General features: G+C 27.1%; 4 protein-coding genes across 4 annotated transcripts; 2 read left to right on the top strand and 2 right to left on the bottom strand.

Annotated features, from left to right (window-relative positions):
* Positions 1-2,885: 2,885 nt before the first annotated feature.
* Positions 2,886-5,462, top strand: MKS88_003763 (uncharacterized protein; the record flags this gene model as incomplete). The annotated part of the gene is made up of 1 exon (XM_067216885.1): positions 2,886-5,462. One exon carries the CDS (start codon positions 2,886-2,888, stop codon positions 5,460-5,462), a length of 2,577 nt encoding a protein of 858 aa, XP_067072575.1.
* A 749-nt stretch (positions 5,463-6,211) lies between these two features.
* Positions 6,212-10,225, bottom strand: MKS88_003762 (uncharacterized protein; the record flags this gene model as incomplete). The annotated part of the gene is made up of 1 exon (XM_067216884.1): positions 6,212-10,225. The coding sequence occupies one exon, from the start codon at positions 10,223-10,225 to the stop codon at positions 6,212-6,214; it is 4,014 nt and encodes a 1,337-aa protein (XP_067072574.1).
* A 2,353-nt stretch (positions 10,226-12,578) lies between these two features.
* MKS88_003761 (pyridoxine biosynthesis protein PDX1) lies at positions 12,579-13,469 on the bottom strand (the record flags this gene model as incomplete). Its single annotated transcript, XM_067216883.1, has 1 exon — positions 12,579-13,469. The coding sequence occupies one exon, from the start codon at positions 13,467-13,469 to the stop codon at positions 12,579-12,581; it is 891 nt and encodes a 296-aa protein (XP_067072573.1).
* Positions 13,470-15,643: 2,174 nt separating this feature from the next.
* MKS88_003760 (mRNA-binding protein PUF3) lies at positions 15,644-17,578 on the top strand (the record flags this gene model as incomplete). Its single annotated transcript, XM_067216882.1, has 1 exon — positions 15,644-17,578. One exon carries the CDS (start codon positions 15,644-15,646, stop codon positions 17,576-17,578), a length of 1,935 nt encoding a protein of 644 aa, XP_067072572.1.
* Positions 17,579-17,769: the final 191 nt, after the last annotated feature.

Here is a 17,769-nt window from a genome sequence, read left to right as displayed (position 1 = left end):
TATTGCAAAATAAAAGTATATAAAATATGGAAAAAAGAATAAAGCCTTACGCAAAGGCAATAAAACACCTTCAGATGAAGCATAATTAAGTATACATTTATTCATTTTGTGTATATTTGTTTTGAATTGTACAAACTTACTGAATTTTAGCATATTTTTAAAATTAATTTAATTATAAAATGAAGGGCAAGCGAAAGAACAGTTAAATTACCAAAAAATAGCATTTCTTCAAAAAAAATAATATTTCATTATGTGTTGAAGTAATGCATCTCTTACAATTTTATAATGAAAGAAAAATCGCTGATACTTGAGGCAACCTTCAAAATGAGTAACTCCTACATATTTTCATATGAATAAAAGTTTTATAATTTTATCCAACCTCCGCATGTATATATATATATATATATGTATTTTTATTTTATTTTTTGGAATTCTAAAGTTCTGTAAGAGTTAAAACATTGAAAACGTAGCTGGCAACGCTTACATAGGTACATGTATATAAATATACATATATAAATTTATCTGTTCAAATTATGTAAGTTTTCATGCTTTACATTAATTAAAATGACAAATGAGCGTGAACATAAACATATTACATAATTAATAATTTCAAATTTTTAACATTTTTTTAAAAGAAGATTATTTATAATATATTTCTATACGGAATTGTACGAAGATTCTATAGATTCTACAGATTCATACGATTCATATACTAATATTTTTAAAAAGTATATAATACCCATGTTTTTTTTGGTGTGAAATAATTAAAACTTTGCGACATTACCATTTTCAATCGTTAAATAATTACATATAAAATTATTTAATATTTTTTTAATAATAAATGATGTTGTTATTTTTACTTTATTATTTTTCTTTTCAGTTTTATTTGTTTGTAGATTTTTGTAGATTTTTGTAGATTTTTTTGTAATTTCTTTGAAGATTTAATATCTTTGAAGATTTAATATCTTTGAAGATTTAATAAATATTTTTTAATTTCTAATGACAGAAGCGGGATTCGAACCCACGCCTTATACAGACTACCATCTGAAAGTAGCGCCTTAGACCGCTCGGCCATTCTGTCGAACAATTTTAATTGTTGTTTATCTCTTCGTTCAAATTATAAAAAAATACAAAATAATTTTATAATAAAAAAAAAATAAAATAATAATAATAATAATAATAATAATAATAATAATAATAATAATAATAATAATAATAATAATAATAATAATAATAATAATAATAATAATAATAATAATAATAATAATAATAATAATAATAATAATACAATTGTTTTATTGACATATTACCACATAAACCCAGAACATAAGGCCATTCGATCCTCTCACAAATTTGCATTTTGTAACTTGAAAACTTAATAAACATTGTTACTATAATCATAGACTAATGAAGTAGTTTATACCAATGCCAAAGAATATGAATAAGAAGAATCAAAATAGAGGACTAAATATTAAATCCTCTTTTGAAAGGTATAATACTGCATCATACAGAAAAGGTAAATGTGAGCATAAATGTAACTACTTTGCAAATATTTTACAACTTATAAAAAAAAAAAAAAAATTTACATACATTTAAACATACTGCTAAATATTTTTCCTATTCTGCGTATTTTTTTTTTTTTTTTTTTTTTTTTTTTTTTTTTTTTGTATAACATATAAAGTAAATACATAAAATCTTTATCTTCACTCATTGCTAATTCTTGTTCTCAATTTATCAAATCTTCAGCAAAATTTTTAAGTAGAAAAAAAAAAAAAAATAGTACATATATATTCCATGAGAATTATATCGTATACTTTTCTTGAACGGGTGCTAGAAGTTGTGAGCTTCTTTTCTAAATATGTATAGCAAGAAGCATTTAAATAATGGTCAAGCAACTCCAATGCATAATTTGTTACATATATGTATGGATATATATATGTATACGTGCATACCTATGTACATGCATATGCATACACCTGTTTGTAGTCAATTTTTTTTTTCAAATGAAATTATTACCTCATTTTGCCGAAGAGATTCACAAAAAGAGTTTTAAAAGAATTTGCTAAAATTACATACACATATATGCACATACATAAATACACATACATAAATACACATACATAGATACGCATAAACATACATATGTACATATATATATTTACATAACATTTCACACAGGGAGGAGTTGACTCCTTTCTCTTTAAGCTCATTCCATATAGTTGTATACATCTTTGGAGGAAGAAATAAGGACTTGTTAAGGTAATAGTTATACAATATATTTGTGAATGGGCATGTATTTACTTGAATATATACAACTCATGTTATATACAACTCTTGTATATTTTGTAAAGTACTTGTTGCATTTGTTCGTCATATATATGCTTGTGTATATGTGAGTATATACCTTGACGCATTTATTAGTAGAAAGGTGCAATATCGAGGTATATGAACAAAATATATGATAATACCATATTTTGAGCGTAAAAATGTTACATGAGTGAAGCAAAACAGAACTTGAAATAAAAGCATAATTTTTAGTACTAAAAATAAAATAATTAAAAAAAAAAAAAAAAAAGAAAAAAAAAGAAACATGAAAAAAAAATTAGGGGAGAATTTTTTTGTGAAACTGAGTCTTTTTTAAAGCCCTTTTTTTATTATAATTAAAAAGTTCAGGATAAAGTGTTAAGGGGGAAGGAAAATAAAAAGGATAAGCGCCCTATAATAATTACAAGAACACATAGGTATATGTGCAAGGATATATGTTATATACGTACATATATATATGTATACTTACTACGCGCGCATTGTATTGTTGTAGAGGCCCACGGCAAGGCAAACCATTGGTTCTGTTCCCCACAGAGTTACGATGAATTTCTTTTAGTGGAATGGTAATAAAAGCAATCCATCTTTTTCTATATCAACTAATAGTTATAACGATTATAAATTTTAGAAAAAGAGAGAAAACTATTTGTAAGCCATATTGGTATTATGTATGTTTATTGATTGTAGTATTATTTTGTAAAGAAGGAATATTTATTCAATCATACCGACTAAAAAATGGTTTAGTTCATAACAGTGAGTTTGTCAATATCACTAGCTGTGGTAGAAGAAAGGGGGAAATGCTATATTTTAAATATAATGGTAATAAATTATTTGAATATAAAAAAAGAAGAGGACTTAATAAACATCCTGCAGCTAAGGGGAGCATGAAGAATGATGTTAAAGCTATTGAGGGGAACATCGAAAAATGGGAAATAAATAAAAAGAGACAACATAGAATTAATAGCTACTTCAATTCATTATGCTCTAGTAATGTGTTAAATAAAAACGTGGATAGAAATGTAAATTTTGACGATGGGGAAGTAAACTTCTTCGTTTTGAATTCAAATCCGAGCATAAGCTTCCTAACAAGTAATATTATTCGAGAGAAAAAAACTTATAATGAGAAAAAAAAAAAAAAGCAAAAAGATGTGGAAAAAATGGGAAGGATGGACAAAATAGGAAAAGCAGAAACGGAGGATAATTCCAGTGCAAATGTGGAACGCATAACTGAAGGGGAGAAGGTACAGTACAGAAACACAGAACAAATCAACGATTTGGAAAAGAAGAAAGTTCGACTAAAGCTTAAAAGAGGATTCCTTAACGAGGTATATGAAAGAGAAAAAAAAAAATTAAATTATATTTTATTTTCACTAAAGGATAAGAATATATTTAAAAAGAAAGACATAGAAATTAAGGAGAATATGTTGTTACTAAATGGACAAACTATAAAAACGGAGGAGGTGAAGCAGTACTTATTCTATAAATCATTACTAGAATACTATGAAAATATAAGAGATCAAAAGAAGATATTAACTCTAGACTTATGGTCAAAGGAAATTAATGTATCTGTAGAAAATTTAAAAAAATTAATTGTATATATTTATAAAATGAAAAATTTAGTGCAAAAAGAAGATGAGGATTTGTTAGTAAGAAGATATTTTTATAATAAAACGAATATGTACACACTATTTAGGGATAATTACAAAGATGGTAATGCTATAACTTTTGACTTCACTATTCCGGGAGAGGAGAAGGAAAAGGAGAAAATCATTAATCAAATGGATGTACAGCAAAAAGACAAAATGGAGGTTACAAAAACTAAAGAAAAAAAGAAGAAATTTGCAAAGGGGAAAGCTAAACGACTCATAGGAGAAGATGCAAGGAATGAAGAGGAGAATGGAAAGGAGGAGAGTGGGAATGAAGAGAATGAGCCGAATGAGCAGTGTGAACAGATTGCGTACAGTAAACACAATGAACCGAAAGAACAGAATAAAACTGATATGGAAGGGGGTAAAGGCAGAGTGACTAGTGTAGAGAAGAACGAGAGTAACAAATACGATATTTTTTCTGACCAAATTGGTAAGAACGAAATAGTATTATATAAAGACTGTGAAAATTTAATAAACAAAGAAGTCCAGCAATTTTTGGAATGCATAAAGGACATTGTATTTTTTGAAAATTCTATTTATATACTTGAAAAATTAGAAAACAGACCACCATTATATGAAGAATTGATCTATGCATACAATTATGATAAGGAAAAGATGGTAAAAAATTTAGAGAACAAAATAAGATTATCACAGAAATTAGTATTTTATTTTATACCATTGATAAGTAATATTATAAGAAAAGCAGAAGTAAATTTCAGCAGTAATTTAAGTGAAGATGATTTTTTACTAGTAAGTTTAGAGGCTGTAAAAAATGGGTTCAAAAAATATGATATCGAAAAATTAGGAATAAAAAATTTAACAAAATATGTTTATATGTGGGCAAAAAATAGTACATATAATTACTATCAAAAACATAAGTCATTTATTTCTATTTCACCTCATACATATAAAGATTACAATAAAATTAAAAAATTCGAAGACCAATTTTTAGAAAGAAATGAAAGAAAACCTAATATAAAAGAAATTAGTGATGGTCTGAAATTCACAGTAGAGCGAGTAGAAAAAGCATTATGTTCAGTTGTTAATATAATTGATTCCGAAAAACCAATAACATACCAAAACAGCAATTCCGCATATCCAGAAAAAAATACATATAAAGATTTAATAATAAATTCGGATGATATAAACAGCTTCAATGATATCATGTACAACGATATTGTAATAAAAGGGTTAAGAAAATTTATTTGCAAATCATTGAAAAAAAAAATTAATAAATTAATTATTTTTATGAAATTTGGACTTTTTTTAAAAAAAAAAAGTTATACAGATGAGGAAATTTGTGAAATACTTAAAATCACAACGAAGAAATTCCAAAAGCATTTTCAAGACTCCTTAAATGAAATAAAAAATTATATTGGAAAGATAAAAAAAAATAAAGGAGCTCTAGATTCCACTTTCGATCTCATTTCTTATATTAACCTTTCTCAATGCGAATTCTTAGGAAATGATTTCTCACAGATACTTGTATAGGCCACGTAGGGTATACATGTAGCGTACCGAAGCAACTTGTAGCTCACTGCATTACATTACACGTCGAAACGCGTTGTTCTACGTATATATTTCAGAGCAGTATTTTGTATGCTTTTAAAGGCGCGTCTGCGCTTACGCATATCTAGCAACGCATCGATATGTTCAAATATAAATACATATAAGTTCTAATGTACATATATTAGTACGTTTGTCTATAAATTCGCATGCTGGTTCATGTACATTTTTAAATTGTTTAATGTTCCTTAAAAGAACAGCCTCTCCTGCCTGGTCATATGTACGCATCTTTATTTAATTAGAATTTTTTTTTTTTTTGAAAAAATTGTGAATGTTCATTTTTGCCAATTTTGCCGATATTGACCCTTTTGGCTCTTTTTTTTTTTTTTGTGCTTGTGGGTTCATTTTTTTTTTTTTTTTTTTTTATTTAGGACTACACATGTATCCGTAAAATATGCATTATAACAAGTACCCAAAAATATTGCAAAAGTTTTGATAAAAAAGAAAAAAAAAAAAAAAGTGAGAAATGTTAGATGGTAAAAAAAATGCGCAGTATGGTCCATACGCATCGTGTGATACGTGTGCATCATTACGATGAATAGGACGCTCTCAAGTGTGAGTGTATAAACTCCCCTCCAATGCACAAAAACATACACATGTGTTCATACATACACGAATGGATATATATATGGGAAATTGCCCGTTCGCATATAAACTGCAATTGCGCATGAGCGTTAGACCACATTGTACTTAAAGTTAATCATCATTCCTCCTTTTTTGTAAGACATGTTTATTCCTTCCACAATTCTTGAGTAAAAGCAAATATTATTAACAGTAATGTCAACAAAATTTTCATCAAGATTTATGTTTTCATAAACGTCTTTACCGATTGAATAAAATCTCTTACCAGGGATGTTTTTAAGTATTTCTAAATTTCTATCCATGAACAGGTTGTCACAATCATTTTCCTTATGATGTGATATATTTACCTCTTTCGATCTCATTTTGTCATATTCTTTTTTAGTTTTTTCCTTTTCCACGTCCTGTTCTAAATAATTTTCGTTATCATCATGATCATCATCGGAAGAAGAAAATTCTAAGATATCAATATCAGAGTCAATGGATTCACTGGAGCCCTTACAAGAGCCTTTTAAATCATACTCATTGATATGTTTAATGTTGTTATTTCTTCCATTCGTTTTTATTAAATATTGATTAATAAACACATCATTGGCATTTTGGCTAGCTGCTATTCTTCCAGACTTGTCAAATATTTTTTCATTATTAATATTAAATACATGGATAGACCAATTCGATAATGTTTTTTTTAAACATAAGCAACCAAGCATCCCAACGATACTAATACTTGTGACAAATTCTTCATTTTTGTTGTTCATTAGTAAGTAGTTTCCATATATGTTCCTTTCTTCTGATACCGATTTATTTTGCGTAAACATGATAATTCCAGAGAGACAGACGTATTGCTCTATGGGGTTATTACCTTTTGCACCAACATCTGCTTCTGCTTCTGCATCTGCGTTTGCCTCCACACCTATATGCACTTTCTCACCTTTGTTTGCATTCCCACTTGGCAAATTTTCACCTTTGGAGAAATTGGCCGTTATGCCAGTTAAGTTGAAGCTAAGAACAACTTGCAGTATATTTAAGATGCAACACAAATCATCCGTTAGAATGTCTCTACAAGCAATGCATTCATTTTGATTATTATATACGTTCATACTATAATGTGTTACTGTTATTGAAGTGATATCTTTAATATAGTTTAAAGCCTCCCTAGCTTCATATAAGCATTCATCATTAATATAGTTATTATTTACCCAACTAATTTGCTTAGCAACTTCATTATACTTCGAAATAACTTCTAAAGAACGTTTAGATGTATCAGCTAAAGTACCATATGTAAATATATGTCTAGACTTATCTAACATCAACTCAGCGATATCTGCTTTGATAACCCATGGGGCATCAATTACGCAAAATTCGAAGGTATGCTTTTCCAGTATTTCCACCAAATTAGTTTTAAGCTCCTCTGCGCGTGGGTAGCAGTTCGGTATTTTGTTTACATTTCCTCCTAATTTTTCCACTACTACTTCCCCTACTCCTTCCGTTAATGACGATGTTGTCTCTAATCCTGGCTCCACTTTGTCTTCTGAAGGGGAGTCCATATGGTTGTTCGTGGGATAATCCAAGAAGCCAAAATGCTCCAACGAATACACTCTATTTCCTTCGTACATTTTAATAACCTTTATTTGGGAAAGGTCCACATGTTTGCTAGTTCTGTCATAATCTGAATGCTTAAACTTTGTGTTCATAAACTTTAAGACTCTTTCTTCTTCTTTCGACAGAAGGATAATATATTTTAACTTGATCCTGTTTTCAAATGATAGAAAGTAGAGACCATCATTTTGAATATAGTAACCCAGTCCTATGATAGCATACGTAATTGGATTTGAACATAGTTGAATGCTATATAGTAAATCATAAGAATGAGAAATATTATTAGAAGGATAACTTTTCCTTTTCTTTTCCTTTTTTGATAATTTAATAGCTGACCTGATAAACTTAAGAGATTTTCTATAGTTACCCAGTACTTTGTAACATGATGCTATATTAATATATGTAGATGAATGTCTACTATTTTTAAAATTACGTAAACTTTCTTTAAGATAAAAAATAGCCTTTTCAAATTTTCCAAATTTCATACACATATGACCGCACGCATCAGCAATATCTTCATCATTTTTTAATGAATAATAGTTATCATAACATTCTTTTATATCTAGTAGTATATCTTTTTCGGTTCTACCATTAATATTCGGGTATGATGCCAAATTGGTAAAAGATTTTCTGATATTAAAGAATACATCTGAGTCATAATTCGAATACCTGAGGAGTGATATTAACTCCTTTATATTCACATTAGATGTATTATTATTAATATTATGAATGACAGATTTTTGCCAACTAATTAACAGGTCAGGAGGAAATTGTTCTACATTATCAGAAAATGATGTTATAGTACCTCCAAATTTTATAGTCATATCATTCAAATTTTTTAAATTCATTTTTTTCATTTTTCTATATACTTTTTCTGAGTTTGCACAATATTTTGTATAATTTGCAGAAACACATTTACTACTTTTCGTCATTGTACTTGTTAAGTTGTTACACTTGTCTTTATAATATCTGCTCTTTAGGTAATCCTTTGAGTTTTTCTTAAAGTATTCAATTATGTATGGATCTCTTTTTTTTTTGGTTGTGTTATCATCTAGTTGTTCTGCTAAGGAGTTATAATGAGAAGGAGAACAACTCGGGTCACTCGCACCACCACTGGAAGCATTGGCACCCTTCGCAGCAGTACCACTACCTCTACCACCACAACTATTCGTCATAACAGCCCCAGTGGATGTTTCGATATTACTCTTCTGTACATGTACATTCCCCTTAGGGTGCATCAGAAGAGTTACTATTTGAAACGTATCAGAGTATGGGGTATATATATAGTACCCACCCAGTGACAGAAAAAAAAGGCATATTGCATTTAAATTTACCATAAAAGAAAGACTACCATGAACTACTATATGTGGATCTCTATATCCTCGAAATTCTTCATATGACTGATAACCCTTGTCCCCTATTAAGCAAAGTAGTTTATTATTACTAAGCTTTAGAATCCTTTTAAATAAAATAAATGCTCCAACTGGTAATACAAAAGATAAGTCTTGGTTAAAATAAGAGTATAATTTCAAAACAGTGTATATATCTTCATACTTGCGCAGATAATCAGATGGTTTACTTGTTTTTTCCTTTTTAATTTCATTATCAATATTGATATCTATCCAATCCCAAGTAACGGACATTCTAAGCATGATGTCCGCATTAGTTTTGTCTTCTTCTTCTTTGGGTGAATATACAGATAACAGGGCTCTTTTAAAACTATTTGTTCCATTCACAATCCATGCATCAGTTAGTAAAGAGTCGAGTACATAATTACATATGAGCACTATAGGTGTGTTTGATGGTACATACTTTTTTGCTACTTCTAAATATATCTTATCACTTGTTTCATTTCCATCAAAAAATGCAAAATCTAGCATAGAAAAATTAGAATAATTTTTTACCTTTTCATCTGAATAATTCGTTTCGTTATATGAAGAAGAATAATTGGAACTATTTGTAGAAGAGTCATAATTTTTTATCAATTCATTCTTTTCATATTCAGAATCATAATATGAATTGTTTTTACTAACATATGTTTGATCATAACTATCCCCTGTATTTATATATTTTTTTAACCTTTCATTATTCATACAGTAATTTATATTATCCTTTGCAATATCTGTAAATACATAAACAAATGCTCGTTCAGGTATATTCATACTTTTAAAAAATTTCTTATATTTTGACAATGCTCTTAATATTAAATAAGTAAACTTACCATGTCCTGCACCTATCTCTAATATATATATTGGCACGTTACGATCACATTCACTACTGTTAAAATAGTCTTTCATATAGTTTACTATTACCCGTGCATAATCCTTAGCTAGCTTGCTATTACTAGTTACAAAAGACGGTACCACATTTTCCTTCCATGCATTTATAGTTGCTTTTTTATAATAATTTTGTAGCATGTCCCATATTATACTGTCACATAGCAACTCCTTCCTAGCAACACAGTATTTCGTTGATGGATTCTTTTCAACAATCACTTCTCCCCCAATCATTTTCCTCTTTCTCTTCCGATTTTATTCTTCCCCCCCCTTTCGTGTTAACAAAAATGGCAGCACGGAATGGAGCTCAGGAAAAAGCGTGCACTCGAGTGTTTCCTCGAGCAATGAGAATGCATGGGTGTATAAACAAATACACATACGCGTGTATATTTACACCTTTGTGCGTATATTTACACGTATGAGTATATATATACATATATGTATATGTATACGTACATACAATCGAGTGATTGTACGTAAGTGCACAATTTTAAACAGGATAAAAATTAGGGAAGCTCTTCAATAAGTGTGCATATGTAAATTAAAAAAAAATAAAATAAAAAATACTAGCACATGCATGTTACATTCATGCGCGCATGTATATATATTTACATACACATACTTACGTGTGTATGCATGTATGTACGCGTACGCATGTACGAAGTGCGTAGATACAAGCGTAACGTGCCTTGAAATGGTACATTTAACTACTTAATTACCAAGAAATTTTTTATGCACACTTATATCGTTTAATCAGAAATAGTAACATTCAAAGGGTGAACTGTTCTTACACAAAATTTAGCTAAAACAGATACCTCTTTCATAATCTTGTATTTTTTGTAAGCATGCATCGCTTCATTAAATTAAAGGTATTAATTTAACACTATTACGAAAAAAAAAAAAAAAAAAATTAAAAAGCATTATGCACTGTTCAGTAAAATTAACCGTTAAAAGTAAAATACTGTCACGTAACAAAGTCGTACAAAAAAATTAATACAGACAAATAAAAATGTGTATTTTCATATATACGCGATTATATACATATATATGTATATATATTTGTGTGTGTGTATATGCGTGCATATGTGTGTACATATAATGTGCAAGAAAAATACTGTTGCACTTTTTCATTCTGAAAAAAAAAAAAAATCTTAAAGGAAAACAAAATAGCTCCCCTTACGCATTTGTATGCGCGTTTGTATATTTAATTCTTTTAAAAAGCGCTACAAACAGATGTGCATATGTTCATACGTGCATACATAATGTGCACATGGTTTTGTTAATTGATCATTGTTTTTTTTTTTTTTTTTTTTTTTTTTTTTTTTTTTTTTTTTTTTTTTTTTTTTACAAAGTCTTTACATGCAAATTTTTATACTATGAACTTCCCCAGTTTATCGCTTCGCTGTAGTTACATATATATGCTTAAATAATGCAAAAAGCAAAAGGTGCAGTGAAATACTTATTCTTAACACGTAAGCAAACTCTTGTGCTTCAACATTTACGCATAACAATATGTCAAAAGGTTGTGATAATAGCAAAAGGTTAAAAAAGGACTAAATTTTCAATTTTTTGAAAATTTTCCTTTTCCTTTTTCTTTGTGTGTGTATGTGTGTGTGTGTGTTTTTTACGCCCTTTCTTATTTCCGTTCAAAAATATTTACCTTTTCAGGTTAAAGCTGAATATCTTCGAATTGCATAGCTCTTCTCTCAATGTGATGGTAAAAATATAAGGAAAAATGCACAATGACCATTCTTTTTATGTTCCTCTTATATGTAATTGTTAGAAGGTCACTAGACTTTCCCTTAAAGATTTTTCGGCCATATTTTACATTCATGCAAACCTTTGAAAAAAATTTGCACGTAAATTTTTTCATAACACATGTTTTTCCATGATACAAATATAGCTAATTATATAACGTTCAAATATTAATATGATAAAAATGATATTAATAATAGTAATATGAAAATATGTAAACACGGGAAAAAGAGTATTACGTGCAAAAATCGGAAATATGCGCGGCATCAACATGTAACTAATAAAAAATTCCCCCATTGCGTATACAAAGGTACGGTTTTACGAACATGTCTTCTTTGAATTTATGGAATGCCCACTGAGGTTCGTAAGACATATACAAATACAAATGTACATATACAACTACTAAGCACACACATACGTGAACATACGTAATATTTTTATGTATCCATATATTTACATTATTTTTTGCATATACCGTTTTTTCCCTACATTTTCGGACATACACAGCACTGCACATGAGTTCTAATAAATAAAAATGAGAGATGAATAAAAAAATTAAAGTAAGATTTTAAAAAGGAAACCATAAAGCAATACGAAATGACAAAAAAGGGTAAAAAAAATCCAAAAAATGCAAAAAGATTGAAACAAAAAAAGTAAAAAAAATGGAAACAAATAACGCAAAAAAATGTAAACAAATAAGGAATAAAATGTCAACAAGTAAGGTAAAAAAATGGACACAAAAAAGGCAAAATATACATTAAAATCGCAATGAAATGAGAAAAAAAAAAAAATAATAATAATAATAAAAGCTAAAATTTCCGTAAATGATAAACTAGATCTGTTCTTCATTTTTATTCTTCCATTTGTCTGATATCTTGGTACTTCCACACATGGCTCTTCCTAAGTTAAAACTAACATTTAAAAGTATCTTTGGGTTATTGAAATTGCTAACGGCCGTAACAATAGATGCAGCCATTTTCCTGGGATTCTCACTTTCAAAGATTCCAGAACCCACAAAAACACCGTCCATACCTAACTGCATGCACATGGCAGCATCTGCTGGTGTTGCTACACCTCCTGCAGCAAAATTAACCACTGGTAATTTTTTTAATTTTCTTGTAAGTAATAAAAGATCAATTGGCGCCCTTATTTTCTTTGCATAATTGTAAATTTCGTTATCGTCTAAGCCACAAACATATTTAATTTCACTATTTAGTGTTCTAATATGTTTAATTGCTTCAATAATATTACCTGTACCTGCTTCCCCTTTTGTTCTAATCATTGAAGCACCTTCTGATATTCTTCTCAATGCTTCACCTAAATTTGTGCAACCACATACAAATGGAGTTTTAAATTTGTGTTTATCTATATGATTAAATTCATCTGCCATTGTTAAAACCTCGCTCTCATCAATCATATCGATTTTTAGTTCTTCTAAAATTTGTGCTTCTACAAAGTGACCTATTCTAACTTTTGCTAATACATTTATAGAAACACATTTTTTAATTTCTTCTATCTTTATAGGATCTACACTTCTAGCTACACTTTCTTTGCTTCGTAATTCAGATGGGATATTTTCTAAAACCATTACACCTATTGCGCCTGCCTCTTCCGCTATTTTTGCTTGTTCTACATTCTTTACGTCCATTATTACTCCTCCTTTCAACATTTCACACCATCCGTGTTTTAGTACTATTGCGTCGCTCTCTTTGTGATTCTCCATTTTTTTCAATTCTTGCATAATGCTACGTTTTATCCTAATTTTTTTTATACATATACATATACATATATATATACATATACATATACATATACATATACATATACATATATATATACATATACATATATATTTACTTTACATTTACTTTATATTGCTCTGTTATTTTATTATTTTATTTTTTTCAGCTGATATTGGTACTTCAATTTTAATAACATTTAGTTATTTTTTTAAAATTTTCAAATATTCGCATTACTCCTAAAAAATTATACGCAAATATATATATATTTATATACATATAATATACATTATACATAATACATATAACATATGCATAACTTTGAGATTTTCTTTTATAAAATTTTTATCCTTCACTACATCGTAAATATAGATATAGAATATTATTTTCTTTTTTTATTTTTAATACCTATAATGTAAAAGTGACAAATTTACAAGTATTTTATTATTTTTTTATTTTAATATTTTATTTTTGTACGCTATTTTATATTTTTTTATTTTAATATTTTATTTTTGTATTCTATTTTATATTTTTTTATTTTAATATTTTTCTTTTTATATTTTTATTGCTTGTTCAGGCAATTTAATTAAATATACTCATTGAACTACAATTTAATAATTCAACGACAAATTTCTAATAAAATTATTTTTAATAAATGTTTTATTTTGTACACTTTTTCTTTTATTCTTTCAATTTTTTATATTAAATTATAAGCTTAAATCTCTTCCTTTTTAGGATAAATTTTCTTCTTTAAAAATTAACACTATTAAGGAAAGTAAAAATTAAAAAGAAAAAAATTTAAATGCATTCTACAAAATTATTTTGTTATATTTTATATATTATAGTTTCCAGAAAATAAAAAAAAATATCTTAATGATATAGTACCATCATGTACATATTTATATAAGTATATATATTTATCTATAATGTTTATGTATATATACCTATACATATACAACTTTAAGCACATATATATATATTATATGTAGATAGATGATATATATTTATTGTTGCAGATATGACAAGGCGCAAAATAAAGCATATAAATATATTGCGGGTAGTGGGTCCATGGATTACTGTGCTTTCGCTCCGCATTACAATATATTAATTTTTTCTTCCATTAAAAAGTTAAGAAGTTTTTTTGGGGGGGCTTAAATTCAACAAAATATAGAAATGAATTAAGGAAAGGAGAACTATAAATAGGTATCAAATTGTGCAAATATAAAAAAAAAAAAAAAAAAAAAAAAAAAAAAATTAGAATGAAGATTGTTTTTACATATATATATATATAGATGATGTATATGAATTTGTGTTATATATTATAATATTACATATAAATATATATGGTAATCCTACTGCGGATATATATTTTTTTTTCAGGGGCAACAAATAATATGAGTAAACTAATTTTCTAAAAAATCTTCACCAAAATTTTCATGTTCATTGTTGGGGTTATGAAGCCAAGTTTTTACAAAATTATTTTATTTTTTTATTTTTTTTATTTTTTATTATATCTGCAATATACAATGTTCACGAAATATGTACTTTAAAATGATATATGATACTTAATATGGGAGGGAAAAAAAAAAAAAATTACGGATGTATATTGTGCAAATTATGAGAAAAATATGAAATTGAGAAGAAACCTTAAAAATATGAATTCTAATAATGTACTTACATTTATACAATTAATATACTTTTTTATCGTTATGAGCCCAAACAATTAAAAGGGAAAAAAGTTTTGCATTGAAGAAGAAAAAAAACAATATAAGTATCTGTATGTATGTATGTATGTATGTATGTATGTATGTATGTATGTATGTATGTATGTATGTATGTATGTATGTATGTATGTATGTATGTATGTATGTATGTATGTATGTATGTATGTATGTATGTATGTACGTTTATATATATATATATATATAGTTACAAAAAAGAGATCTTTGCAACATCGGGGGGAAAAAAGAAAGGAAGAGGGTATAATTAATTGTTGTATAAATTTTTAGGGTATCCATTTAAAGAGTGTGAAAATGACGAAACTTTTTGCGATGAAGAAAAGTAAAAAGATTAAGGAAAAGAGTTCTATTAACAAAAAGGAACTAAGGGAAAAAAAAAAAAAAAAAAAAAAAAAATCTTGAAGCAGAGGGATGAAAATATGAATAATGTAAATAATAGCAGTACTGGCAGTGGTAATCATGCTTCAAATAATGGTGAAAAAAAAAAAAGAAAGCAGCTAATAGTAAAAAAAATTAAGAAGAAAGGCAAGATTAACCCTGAAACAACAGGAGGAACATTTCTTTTTGAAAAAAAAGAAAAAAGAAAAAATAATACAATGAAGCAAAATATGAAAAGAGTTGATAATACTATATTAGATAAAAAATGCAAGAACATTATGAATGATGAAAATTTATCAAAATCCAAAAAAAAAAAACTAATAAAAGAATGTAAAAAAAAAGTAGTAATAGAAAATTATGATTATTATAAAAAGTTGAGATTATATTTTAATGAACTATTACAAGCAAAAGATAAAGCTGAAAAAAAGAAGCGAATAACTATTATTTGGAATGAATTAAAAAAAGTTGAACTTATCAAATTTGCTCGTACGAATCTTGGTTATCATGTAATGTCCTCTTTAATTATAAATGCAGAAGAAGAAGATCAAAATAAATTATGGGAAGGTCTATTTCCACACTTCAACAATATTGGTACATGCAATTTTGTTTCGCTTATATTTCAATGTTTTTACAAACATGCAAAAAGTGAAAAGATAAAGAATGATATTTTCTTGTGGTTATTAAACCATTCGAAATTGTTTCTAACAAAATTTGCTTCAAGATTATGGCACACAGTTTTTAAAAAGTTAAAAACAGCCATGAGGATAAAAATGATTAACTTTTTACTTATTCCAAACATTAATGATATAAAGAATATTTCACCTGAGATTTTAAAAAAGGCTCCGAGTGAAATGATTAAAACATTTAATGAAGAAAATAAAATGTCGATTAAAAAATATTTGATGGAAACTATTGAAAATATTGTAGAAAAAGAACTACTATATAATATTGTTTCTCATAATATCCTCCTAGCTGCATGTGAAATATTAAACGAAGAAGAGTTAATTAATGTAATGGAAATAATACATGAAGGATGTGAATATTTAATATCAACAAATATTGGTAACAAAGCCTTAATATATTTACTAGGGTACAGTACTAGTAAACATAAAAAAAATTTAATAAAATTATTAAAAAACAATATAGTAGATTTGTGTAAAAATAGTGTAAACTTCTTGCTAGTTATTAGGCTTTTAAAAATTACGGATGATACCAAAATTTTGAATGATATGATAGTTCAAAAAATTGTAAGTGATTTTGAAAACTTATTAAATGATTACTATGGTTTTTATGTTATTTTAGAATTTTTTTATGACATAAATGAACATAATGAAGATAAATATTTTAATGTTACATGGAAAAATATGATATATTCCAAGGCAGTGAAAAGTGTCAAAGATGGGTTCAAAAGAAAAAGTGAAATTATACAGCCCATTATTGAACAATTACTAATTGTATTCCAAGATAAAAATAAATTAAATAAATATTTAAAGGATAAAAGATATATTTTTATTATTTATGAATTTTTATCATACACTCAAAATGAACAAGTGCTAAAAAATTTATTGTTCTTTATAGAACAAATTATATATTTATATAAAAATGAGGCTAATATAAATGAAATGTATAATTGCAAACATATTAATGACTTGTTCAGGAGGTTTTTCACCTCCTCCAGAAGTTATAATCTATTAAGTAAAATGTTGGATGGCTGTACATTTTATGAAAAGTTATGTAACATATTTCTTCTTGACATAGAAATTGTTTTGAAATCCGAGTTAATTAAAACTTTTAACAACTTATTTATATTTGTAAAACAAAAGGACATTAACATGTATGACAAATTTTTAACATGTACAGGTCAGGTAAATAATAGAGAAATTTACAACGAATTAAAACAGACAACTCCAAAATTAACGTATTTTAATAAGTATCTTGAACTAATTAATGTAGATATCAATATGGAAAAGGAATAAATTATTTCAATTTTCAAACCCCTTGTTGCTATGTGTTGCACATGTATTTTTATTTTTTTTGCTAATTAAGCCTATTTGTTCGCGCTTTAAAATGTAAACAGCAGTTATAAAAATAAGAGAGTATTACCCGGCATTTAATACATATTTGTGTATATGTTTATATATATATATATATATATATATATATGTAT

This window comes from Plasmodium brasilianum, chromosome 11 (genome assembly GCF_023973825.1).
Source record: "Plasmodium brasilianum strain Bolivian I chromosome 11, whole genome shotgun sequence".
NCBI lineage: Eukaryota > Apicomplexa > Aconoidasida > Haemosporida > Plasmodiidae > Plasmodium > Plasmodium brasilianum.
Note: the sequence above shows the minus strand (reverse complement) of the source record. Positions and strands in the feature narration are given on the sequence as shown.